Source organism: Protopterus annectens, chromosome 16.part0 (assembly GCF_019279795.1).
Source record: "Protopterus annectens isolate FY-2018-M chromosome 16.part0, PAN1.0, whole genome shotgun sequence".
Lineage (NCBI taxonomy): Eukaryota > Metazoa > Chordata > Ceratodontiformes > Protopteridae > Protopterus > Protopterus annectens.
Genome location: NC_056750.1, coordinates 245,827,054 through 245,840,097, shown reverse-complemented (window position 1 = coordinate 245,840,097; position 13,044 = coordinate 245,827,054). Strand labels below are relative to the sequence as shown.

The window sequence follows — 13,044 nt, the reverse complement described above, 5'->3', positions numbered from 1 at the left end:
TCGCAGGCCTTCCACAAGAAAGGCTTACTCAGCAAAATGGAAAAGATTTCGCACTTGGAGCACCACAAAGGGCCTAGATGCGACAGTGATGAACATGGCACATATCCTGGAATACTTGGCAGAAATGTTCCACAATGGCCTGTCTTACTCTTCCATTAAAATTCATGCTTCAGCAATTTCAGCAGAATACAATACTGATCCACCTGTCTTCTCTCATCCTCTCCTAAGACAGTTTCTAAGAGGAATTAAAAACATCAATCCTCCAAGGAAACCACCAGTGCCTACATGGAACCTTAACTTCGTGTTGGAAAAACTAACATTGCCTCCCTTTGAACCAGCAGCATCTTCGGAACTACAGTTCCTGTCTTGGAAGACTGCCTTCCTTCTGGCCATAACCTCAGCAAGAAGAGTATCTGAGTTACAGGCCCTCATGGCAGTACAACCATTTCTTATTTTTCATCAGGACAGAGTCTCATTGAGAACCAATCCTTCATTTATGCCAAAGGTGGTATGCAGGGTCTCATTGAACCAAGCTATTCACCTGCCTACCTTCTTTCCAAATCCACAAAACAAAGGGGAGAAACTTCTGCATACCCTGGACATTCACAGACAGTTGCGCTACTACTTGGACAGAACTAAAAGTTACAGAAAAACTGACCAGCTGTTTGTAGCATATGGTGCTGGTGCACAAGGAAAAGCAATTTCCAAACAGACAATTTCAAAATGGATAGGAAATTGCATTCGTTTTTGTTACTCCTTTCATGGCAAAACGGTGCCAGCTAACATTAGACCTCATTCCACCAGAGCCACAGCCACCTCCACAGCCTTCTTAAGAGGGGTGGCTACCAAGGACATTTTAGAAGCTGCTACATGGAGCTCCGTGCATACATTTTCCAAGCATTACAATTTACCTTTATATTCCAGATCCAGAGCAGGCTTTGCTACGGCAGTCCTGCAGGGCATTTTAGCTACACCATCCTTTACATAGATCCTACCATCCCCAGATTGGCTATGGTATTCTACCCATATGTGAGGACTGCAAATGCATCCTTGAAGGACATAGTACAGTTTTGTATCTACCATAAATGTAGATGTCCGATAGGTATGCATCTGCAGTCAGGTTTACCCTCCCTCCTTCCCCTCTGTGGTATTTCTTGGGTACTTATCCCTCTCATAGCTAGCTGGGGTTATCTATTATGGTGTATTTGTTTTATGTATATATATATATATATATATATATATATATATATATATATATATATATATATATATATATTTCTGTGCATGTTTGGAATTGATTGAATTTCTCCAAATTTAGCCTTCCTTAGAGGGCACCTGGCATCTGGGGCAAGAAAAACTGAGGAAGATGGCGTCGGCTGACGCTTTTATACCCCAGGCGCCTGACGCCGGGAAAGGCGACATCAGCCGACGCCGGACCCAGACTTTGGAATCCGGCCGACTGAAGGGCTGCCTGAGGCAGGACAACCCATATGTGAGGACTGCAGATGCATACCTATCGGACATCTACATTTATGGTAGGTACAAAACTGTACTTTCTCCATGCTAAGGAGGGTTTCGAGTGCATGCATCTTGAGGTTTAGACTTCTGGCGTTGAGTAGCATTACTCTTAGTTTCTTATCCCTTGTGATACCTATGGAGGTGGGTTTGTCTTTTGAGCCTTGCCTAAAAAAGGCACTATGGGGGTAGCAAGAGCCTTTGCCAATATCCGAAAGCCCAGGGGTGACAGGCGCAAGCCGTCCCTAGTGAAGCATCATGGCTTGTCAAGCATATAATCCCAGGCTAACAGGCATTGGATCCCCTTTGAATGACACCAATACTTGAGCCAATTGTTGAAATTGATCATCTTGTCTTCATATTGTGGCATCATTCTTGGTGAAGGTAAGATGCTACTCAAGGTCAGGGTCATACTGGCCTGGGCTACATGCTCAGAGAGCTCCTCTATGTCTCTTTTCATGTAGTCCAGGGAGGTATGTCTCAGGTCATTCACACCAGCATGGACAATGACTCAGTCATATTTGTACTTGCCTTGGAGTGACCTGAGTGCTTGTGTTATGTGGTGGATCCTAGCGCCCAACAGGCTGCTCACCGTGACCTTCTCCTTGTTCAGCCTGGTGAGCGGGACGTCAGTGTGCCTGACGATAGAGTCACCTATTACAAGTGTATCAGGTGTGTTTAGCCTTAAGGGCTGTGACTGTTCGGCACACTGGCTTTGTGAGCTATGTGTTGCACGTGTTTTGTTTTGGGGTAGCGCTTGCTTGGGTGTCTGCTTTGGAGGTCTCTGCTGCTTAGGCAGATCTTTATTTAGAGTCTCCGAGTATGTTTTTGTGTGATTATGTGTTTGGTTTGCTGTCGTGGTAGATCTATGTGAGACTGGAATTGTAGTGAGTGTGGATGTTCTTTGTACATACAGCTGCAGTCATCACACTTGGGTTATCTGCCGTCAGGCGGTCCCTCGGTCGGCCGAATTCCAAAGTCTTGGTCTGGCGTCGGTTGTCATCGCTTCCTCCCTGACGTCAGTGCGGCAGGGGTATAAAAGAGGCAGCCAACGCCATTTTCTTCAGTCTTTTTTGCCGCGCGGTGCCCGAAGCAGAAGCAGTTCGCAAGTGTCGGTCGGCCAGCTCCTGAGATTTACGAGAAAGTGTTTCAGCCGAAGTCTTCTATAAAGCTAAGTACCCCGTTGGGGAAACTTTTCTTGCCTCAGACCGATGTCAGACAAAGTTAATAATTGTATTTCTTGTGGGAAGAAAATACCTCATAAAGATTTCCACTCTTACTGTATACCTTGCTTAGGGCCAGACCACGGCATCTCGGCCTGTCGTTTTTGTGCTAGATTTAACAAGCGCACTATCAAGCGCCGGGCAGAGTTCGCCCTTCATTTCTTTGGTAAAAAATGTAATTATACTATGTCGTCGGACATTCCGACGCCAGTTTTAAGTAAAAAAACGCAAGGATAAGGACAGGCACCCGAGGCCTGCTCCGAGTACTGAGGCCTCGCTTAGGCCGACTGCCAGTTCTCCGGTTCTCAGCGAGGTGCCTACGCAGCCCCTGCCAACCAGTGACACCATTTTACCGGCGTCCACAGTACCCGAGGCTGCAGGTTCCTCAACCTCCATTACCACTGTAGGTACCGACATCACTCTTAGTGGTGAGACGGAAAATTTACCTAGGCCAGCCATTTCTGAAGGTGTTTTCAGGCCTTCCACCTTTTCTATCAAATCGTTCACTAAATCTAAAACTCCATTGAAAACCAAAAAAACAGGTTCTCAGTCCGCCCCTCAAGGCCCCATGCCTAAAAAACAAATGCTTAAAATGGCTGAGGATTTGATCTCACTTATCAGGGGTTCTCAACCCCCCTCAGACAAAAGACCCAGGCTGGAGGAAGACTCCCCTTCCTCAGACCAGATTTCTATTGCCTCAGACCTTTCTGAGGACCAGGATTATGCCTACTCCCCTTTTGAAGATTCTGATGCTGAAGAGTCCATTCCCTCTGTCTTCCCCCCTGAGGATTATTCTTTTGGGGAAACCCTGCATACACTGAGAGAGCACTTCCATTGGGAAGGCCAAGATTACTCAGATTCAAAGAAAAGGCTCAGGGAATTCCTGCTGCTTTCCCAGCGTAGGCCTCTGGCTATTCCTCCAGTCTTAGACATTTTGGATGATGTGTACGCAGAAGCCAGTCTTAATCCAGACTCTTTACCCCCTGCTCCTGTAAAGCCAGACAGGTATTACCGGGTTCCGGATTCACACCAGTTTCTTTATAAAAGCCCTACTGCTGACCCAGAAACTATTTCACAGGGCCCTAAAGGGATTAAGGCCTCCACTGCAAAAAAACCTTTACCTTCAGAGAGAGATTCAAGATCATTGGAAAGGTGGGGGAAAAAGGTGTATACATCTGCCACTTTAACCATGAGAGCATTAAATTGTCAATTCCATATGTTAAAGTACCAGCAGTTTTTACTATCTCAGCTGAAAAACAAAATGACACAAGCAGAACAACCAGATTTGAAAGAGTTGCAGGATTTGTTGCATGGAGCAGAACAAGTGGGGAAGCATACCTTACAGTGTGGTTTTGATGCTTTAGGAGCCTAATGCAGGGCTGCTGTCACAGGGTCTGTCATACGTAGACATGCTTGGCTCGAAGAGCAAACCCTACCAGGTCTTGTCAAGGCAAAGTTGTTGGACGCACCACTACAGAAAGATGTATTATTCGGTGTTAAGGCCGAAGAGGTACTAAAGAAAATGGAGGAAAAAGCAAAATCTATGCAGACAGTTAAAGATTTTTTACAGGTGCAGCCTCCACGCTTCAGCAGAAATTGGCCTTCCAAACATTGGTCCTTTCCAGCCATGGACAGACCTCAAAGAGGCAGATACAGATGCCCCAGGGGTAGAGGACAACAACAAGGATCTTACAGAGGTAAGCAATGGCAAGCTCCAGGCCCTAGAGGTGGAGAAGATAGGCCACAGTCATTTAGAAAACAGATGCAATGACTTTCCCCTACGCCTGCCAAACAAGACTATTATGGCAGCACCTTTGGGCGGAAAACTAGGCTTATTTTCAAACAACTGGCACATTGTTACAAAGGACAAATGGATTCTGGAAATTATAGACAGAGGCTACAGGTTCCACTTTCACACCCTTCCAAAAATGAGAGGCATGCCAAACCTGCCACAAAATCAATGGGCAGAGGCACAAAAACAAATCTCAGCTCTCATAGACATGAAAGCAATTCAAGAGGTACCTGCAAAAGAACAAGGTCAAGGTTTTTATTCAAGGCTATTTCTGGTACCAAGGAAGGACAAAGACTGGAGACCCATCTTAGACCTATCTATTCTAAACACACATCTAGAGGTACCAAAATTCAGGATGCTCACACTACAGCGGCTTCTTTCCATGCTGGGCAAGGAGTCTTGGCTGGTAACGTTGGACCTCAAGGAGGCATACCTGCATGTCCCTATCAGACAAGATTGCAGAAGATACCTCAGATTTCTTGCAGGTTCAACCCATTATCAATTCTCTGTACTGCCCTTTGGCTTATCTACTGTGCCCAGAGTATTTACTAAATGCCTGGCATCAGTAATTGCTTTCTGCAGACAACGAGGAATACAAATCTACCCATATCTGGACGACTGCCTGATCCAAGCGGACAGCAAGGATACTCTACTGCAGCATCTGGCGTTTGTCATACAACTACTAAATTGCTTGGGGTACACAGTGAACAAACAGAAATCAAAACTAATACCCTCTCAAGAGATAATTTTCCTGGGTGCCAGCTTAAATACAACGACCCAGATGCCAGAGAAACAAGGGCAACTGTCTCAATACTTCAACAAAATGGCAACTTTAACCAGGCTAACTGCAAGGAAATTCCTGCAGGCTCTGGGATTCATGGCATCTTGCATCCTACTACTACCATTTGCAAAGCTGCATATGAGGAAACTTCAGTGGTACCTAAAAAGCTTATGGTTTCAACACAGCCACAGCTTGGAAACAATTTTACCACTTATTCCATGTATTCAAAAGGAATTCCTGGGGTGGGCTCGAGCATGCCAAACAAACATGGGTCTCCCTTTTTGTATGCCACAAGCAGACCAAATCATCATAACAGACGCCTCAGACTACGCCTGGGGAGCACACATGGCAAATCAGGGCATCCAGGGAAAATGGAACCAAAACCAAATGCACCTGCACATCAACCAAAAAGAGATGCTAGCTGTGCAAAATGCTCTTATGACTTTCAAGGACCTTCTGCATCCAGGACGGCTTCTAATAAGGACAGACAACACCACAGTCATGTGGTACATAAACAAGCAGGGAGGGACACATTCCTACCCCCTGTGCAGACAAGCTATGACCCTGTGGAACACAGCATTGGAATTGCAGGTTCAACTACAGGCACAGTTCATACCAGGAAAGGAAAACACCCTGGCAGACAGCTTAAGCAGAAACATGACAGACCCTCACGAATGGAAGCTGCATTCCCAAGTCTTCTCAACGATAACCAAAGCATGGGGGCAGCTGGACATAAATCTATTTGCTACTCACAAAAATTACCAGTTGGAAAAATTCTGCACAAGGACCTATCATCCCAAGGCCTGGAAAGTGGACGCTCTCTCTCAAATGGACAGCATTGACAGTCTATGCCTTCCCGCCTCTGCTTCTACTGACCAAAGTTCTACTAAAAGCCAAGGCAGAGAGACTACAAATGATTCTCATTGCTCCAGACTGGCCACGACAGCACTGGTATCCTCTCCTAAAGAACCTCTCACAGTCACTACCATGGACCCTTCCACAGGTTCCTCTTCTACTGTCACAGCACAACTACAAGACAATTCACAGCCAGCTCAAAACTCTGAATCTAGCTGCATGGAAAATACCTTCATTTGCTAACAGTCTCTCCTCTCCAAGGAGGTACAGAAAGTCATCCTGGAAGCCAGGAGACCCTCTACTAGAAAAACCTACTCTGACAAATGGAAACGCTTTTGTTCCTGGAATCAAGCAAAGGGCCAGAATCCTTGGGTAATGAATATACCCCAGATCTTAGAGTACCTAGCTGAAATATTAAACAGTGGCCTTTCCTTCTCTTCCATCAAGATCCATGCTTCAGCCATTTCAGCACAATACAACACGGATCCTCCCTTATTCTCACACCCTCTTTTAAGGCAGTTCCTCCGAGGGGCAAAAAATATAAAACCACCACGGAAACCGCCAGCTCCACCTTGGGACCTCAATTTTGTATTGGAGAAGCTAACACTGCCTCCTTTCGAGCCAGCCTCTTCAGCACAGCTGCAATACTTGTCATGGAAAACAGCCTTGCTTTTGGCTATTACCTCAGCACGCAGGGTTTCGGAATTACAGGCACTCATGGCTGTGCCACCATTTATCATCTTCCATCAGGACAGGGTCTGTTTAAGAACCAACCCTACCTTCATGCCAAAGGTAGTATCCAGTGTGGCTTTGAATCAGACTATTCATTTACCTACCTTTTACCCTAATCCACAGAACAAAGAGGAGAGGCTTCTCCACTCCTTGGACATTCACAGGCAACTTCGCTATTACTTGAACAGAACAAAGTCATTCAGGAAATCTGACCAACTCTTTGTGTCCTATGCTACAGGTACTCAAGGAAAAGCTATTTCCAAACAAACTATCTCAAAGTGGATAGCCCACTGCATACACTTTTGTTACTGGGAAACCAGTGCCTGTATACATCAGATCCCACTCCACCAGGGCCACAGCTACCTCAGCAGCCTTCCTCAGGGGGGTCCCTACCAAAGACATTCTGGAAGCAGCTACTTGGAGTTCAGTACACACTTTCTCCAAACACTACCACCTTCCACTTTACTCAAAATCTAGAGCGGGCTTTGCCACAGCAGTCCTGCAGGGCATTCTAGCCCCTCCTAATTCAGCCTAGTACCAGCCACCCTTTCTTAGCTTTGGGATTCTACCCAAGTGTGATGACTGCAGCTGTCTGTACGAAGAACATAGTACAGTTTTGTACCTACCATAAATGTAGATGTTCGAGTACACATACAGCTGCAGTCCAGGTTACCCTCCCTCCATCCCCTCTTAAGACTACAACTAGGTTTTTTACAAACACCCTCTACATACCACCTATTTGGGGTACTCCTTTTGTGGTGTATTTGCTTGCAACTACTGTTTTTTACTTTTTACTTATGTATGTTTGCATAACATTATGTATTGCCTTCCTTTCTGGGGGCACCTGACATCTGGGGCAAGAAAGACTGAAGAAAATGGCGTCGGCTGCCTCTTTTATACCCCTGCTGCACTGACGTCAGGGAGGAAGCGACGACAACCGATGCCGGACCAAGACTTTGGAATTCGGCCGACCGAGGAACCGCCTGACGGCAGATAACCCAAGTGTGAAGACTGCAGCTGTATGTGTACTCGAACATCTACATTTATGGTAGGTACAAAACTGTACTTTTCCTTCTCCTCCTGACTGGTTATGCCAGTACTGAGTTGAGAGGGCTTAGCCTCCAGTTTGGCTATATGGTTGCATCTCTCACATGTGTTGGAATTTGTTGGGAGGAGGAGAGGGTTGTCTGTGTACATGAGGCAGTTGTAACATTGCCTCAAGATTCCCAGATTCACCAGCTGGACCGGAGAGGAGATTGACAACTGACCTTTGGACATGCTAGAATAATATTGGGAATTCCTTTATAATTGAAAACAAGGGCCAATGGGGAGTGAGGGTGTAGTGCTTTTAATTTTTAGTGCTGACTTATTTAATTGCTTTAGTGAGCAAGTGCCAGGTAACTTAAGTGCAATGTGTTACAGGTAACTTAAATGCAAAAATGACAAACAGTAACTTTCTTTCAAGTGAAACAAGGAAATAAGTACAGTAAGCAATGCAAATATCACTAGGGATCCACAGAAGCGCTGAGAAGCCACGTTTTAGGTGGAATTAGCGTTCCAGGGAAATAACAAGCATACAAACAAAGCTAGATTCAGCAGGCCTGGATCTAGTCTATGCTACAGCAAACAAGGTGTACCAATTTCAGTAAGATACAGTTCAAATATTCAGGCACTATAAACCTTTAACCAGAAATTCCCAGCTCAGAAGGGCAGAGTCCAGCCTCTTCTCCCACAAGAGTGCAGACCATGAACCTTCTTAATGTAAAATAACTGGCCTGAAGCCCAAGTGCTTAAACCAGAACTAATACACTTCAAGATTAACAGACACTGGGCTCTCAATCAGCAGTTCCCAACTTAGAAGGATGAAAGCTACCTGTCCTGCCACCACAGTGCATGCCACAAACCTTCCTAATGTAAAACAACTGGTCTGAAGCCCAAGTGCTTAATCCAAAAGACTTAGAATGATAGCTACACTTTAATCAAGTTACTACCAAGCAGTAATAAATATAATTGAATATTTTAAAGAATGCCTGGATTAGTGCTCAAGTTACACAAACAAAGCTAGATCCAGCAGGCCCTAATCCAGTCTGTGCCACAGCAAACAAGGCGCACCAACTTCAGTAAGAAGCAGTTCAGATATGCATGCATTATAAGCCTTTAACCAGAAATTCCCAGCTCAGAAGGGCAGAGTCCAGCCTCTCCTCCCACAAGAGTGCAGACCACAAACCCTCTTAATGTAAAATAACTGGCCTGAAAGCCCAAGTGCTTAAACCAGAATTAATACACTTTTAGAATAACAGACACTGATCCCTCAATCAGCAGTTCCCAACTTAGAAGGATGTAAGCTACCTGTTCTGCCACTACAGTGCAGACCACAAACCCTCTCTGTGCAAACAACTGGTCCGAAGCCCAAGTGTTTAAACCAAAAGGCTTAGAATGAGTTACACCAAGCAGTAATAAATACAATTGAGTACTTTTAAGATGACGCAAAAGCAAAATAAAGTAGGAAGAAACACAAGTACAGTAAAAGCAGATGAAATTTTTTTTTTCAGAAAAGTAGCAAAAGCAGTAGTAAATACAATTCTCATGCAGTGCAAGCTGGCACACTTGAATATGTAGCAATATTAGTCCACACACAGTTTGAAAAAATGTAATTAAATTAAAAAGGACTAAAAGCAAGTGCAGAAAGGGTTTATTAGGTAGAATGTGGTAAAGAGATGGGCCTGGGGGAGTGTCTTAGACCAAATCTACAGTGGGGTGGGCACTGCAAAAGCCACCAAATTTAACAGTTTCACACAGATGTGAGGAATAATTATAAAGCCAAAAAATATATACTGTTCTCTGTATATTTGCAGAGCAGTAAGACACAGATATCTAATCAAACAATTTAGCTCTGTAATACAGAATAATACAGAAAATATATACTCAGCTCTATATATTTGCAGATAGTTCTGTAAGGCTGTCTCTCAAACTAAGGTTCCAGTTTGAATGCAGATTGTTAATTAACAGGACACAACACTAGCTCAATTATATCAGCTGAAGACAAGGCAGGAAATGAGGGGGGTGGGGAAAAACAGTTTCACACAGATGTGAGGAATAATTATAAAGCCAAAAAATGGAGTTGAACCTTGTGTGCTGGCATGGGGAAGCAAACATTTGGTGCTCTGTTTGCAGGCCAGCAAAATGTTGCATGGTTTACTACTGACCTCATCAATTCCCCTAGTATTAAATCTTACCGTATGCTAACTACTGCTGCAGTCTGGACTATATCCTTGGTAGGGGACTGCTGCTAGGTCACATACTTACACTTTGAGAGATATCACTAGTCAGACTGAGAACTTGGAGGGAACATTGAAACCGCCAGACTAGGATGATATTGTGCCTTTGTCTGTTATCTTGAATACACTGTCATAATTCAGCATCACTCCTGACCTCATTTCACTGTGTTGCCCTTTATTCCTGATCTGAACTAGAGTGCACACATCTTGTTTCAGTTTGTTTTGTTGTACCAACCTTGACTGACATTCTCACTTTAAATAAGATGAATTTTAGGAATTGAGGAACATGTAAAAAAAAAAAAAATCTCAGCTTGCATTGCAAATGAACTTGGCACTGAATGTTATGCAAAACAATTATCTTATGATTCTTATTGTCTTTCAGGGTACCCATCCTCATCCTGAAGCTTTCAGACAAGTCATCTCCCAGCAGATCCTAAACTCTGAGGCTAAGGAGGTATGTCTGTCAGTATAGACAGTGCCCAGTGTCTCATGAATTTATTTATTTTTTTTTGGACTGCCAAGGAACAAAAATGTAGTAGCATGTTTAGCTTCTCAGAATGCATGTGATGCCCATGTCTTGCAGTACTTTATGGGAAAGAGGAACAATATATGTACTTTTACTCTGCATTTGCATTTTGCCTGTTCAGTTTAAATCTCAACTTTGTTGTTTCCCTTAGCCTCACTCAGTTGAACTGCTGTCGAGAATATTCTTCTTCACATTGTAATTCTTCTGCTGCTGTTTTCCTATGCTTTGTGCAGTACTGCATTTATTTTTTGTTTTGTTATTACTGGACTTACAATACTAATAATACTAATATTAATATTTCATAATATTATGTATTCTAATACTAATACATTAATTGTAATCCAATTATTAATATAGTGATAATAATATATTCATATATTAATAGCACTTATAAGCAGGAAATGCCAGTAATGTATATATATTTTTTTCAGTGATTGAAAAATATGATTGATGCAAATACATTTCTTCACCCTGTCCACATCCAACCTCATTTAACCCTCTGGCTATTCTCCCAGTTACCCTGCTCCCAGTTATTCCTGAATCCCCAAGTTGCTTATTTCCTGGATACACCCAACATACCTCATCACCAGTTACACTACCTGAGAAATTAATGGGAGTTCATCTTACAGTACTCATTTTGTAATGCTTTGAGAGTTAGGGATATCATTGGGGCACTTCCATGTAAATTGCATCTGGTTAAATTCCCCAGATTAGGAGAGCAGCATGTGTACTGACATTGCAACATCCTTCCACCCTTCCAGTTATGTAGGTTGGCTGCCTGTGAGGATTCTAGTCTCTACCAACAGCTGTACAGGCAGTGGCTTTCCCTGAGCCCACCCCAATATAGGAGAACTGGCTGCTGGATGCTTCATCCTATTACCCTGGTTGAGCCTACCATTGATTTGAGTGTGTTCCAAAGTTGGGTCCCTGATGAAACAGATCAGTATCATGAAAAGGTCACCAAAGCAATGTTTGAATGTAAAATGCTACACAATATATACCTGTACCTGACCAAAGCTTTTGACATAATCTCATCGTCAGGCATAGTAGAAAAGCTAACTAAACTGGGAATAAACCTCTATGTCATCTGCTAGATTGCCAGCTGGCTCACGGATAGGACACAAGAAATCAAAATAGGGGAAGCTACCTACACAAAGAGAGAGCCATCAGTGGAGTCCCCTTTCCTGAAAACTGAGTCTTTGCTATTAGCAGAATCAAAACTAATAGACTGGTCCAATGTGTGCCCAACATCAGCTTTTTTTTCAGTGATCTATGACCTTATTCCAATCCAAGACATATTTATAATAAGAGTTAAAGGTAATACTTATATTGGTTGACAGCTGACTTAAGAGCTTTCTTAAGAAACAGAGACAAGGCTTAAAAGGAATGGAAAAGTGGCCAACAGAATTAGATTCTAAAGTTAAGTCCCAAGATATGCTATTAAACATGCAGTTTTCTTTCCACCTCCACTTACAATTCCACTTTTACTACACAGCAAGCATAAACCCTTCTATTCCTTTCCATAAACTAATACAATGCCCTCACTTCTACTTCAAATCTACAGGCAAAACACAGCAGTGAAACTACTTCAGAAAATCAGCTGGATCATAACCCTCAATGTCATTGTATGCCCTAAAATTCTTAATCTGATTTATAGTCCAACTCTATCCTGAAACATAATACCACACAGTTTTAAGCATACTGTCATTATTCCACTCCCAGTGTTTCCATTGCCTTCAGATACCATTGATTACAGACCAGTGACCAGTATCTGTTCCTTATCTAAAAATTTGGGAAAATTATTTATAATTAAAAACTAGAATAGGTTCAAAATATAACTCTTGCCAGTCAAGCACTATTGCCTTTGTTATAGATATAGCACACTGACAACAGTCTTTTCCACAACCAGTCAAATGTATCCATAGATGAGAGTAGGTTCTTAATGTGACCAATTTTCTTAGAGCTTTTGAAACCACTGATCCTTACCTATTACTTGACAGACCGACTTGTGACATTTCATTTCAAGTTGTCTGTTGGATGGTCCAAGATCTGCCGTAATAGATTAACTTCTGTTCTAAAACAAGTATGCTTACCAGTGGTGTTCAAAGATCATTATTAGGACCTATACTTTTTGCCTTGTTGATCGCTAGGTTTCCTTTGAATCTTCCACATATTAACTGTATTGTGTATGCAGATGACTTTGTGGTAAGCAAGACATATTTCTTTACTAGCATTAACCCTGTCTGTTAAAAGTGACTGTGGCACTGTGAGGTATTGCCAGTTATGCCAGAAGAAGTAGGGCATTGGATGTGTAACATATGCCAGTATAGCTACTTGGAATT

General features: G+C 43.1%; 1 protein-coding gene across 2 annotated transcripts in view; it reads left to right on the top strand.

Moving 5' to 3' along the window:
* RNF31 (ring finger protein 31) overlaps positions 1–13,044 on the top strand; it is a 1,258,066-nt gene that overhangs the window by 153,399 nt on the left and 1,091,623 nt on the right. For both annotated transcript variants that reach the window (XM_044058825.1, XM_044058826.1), the window contains exon 5: positions 10,559–10,630. In XM_044058825.1, coding sequence (XP_043914760.1) covers positions 10,559–10,630 — 72 coding nt within the window. The remainder of the gene's footprint in view (positions 1–10,558; positions 10,631–13,044) is intronic.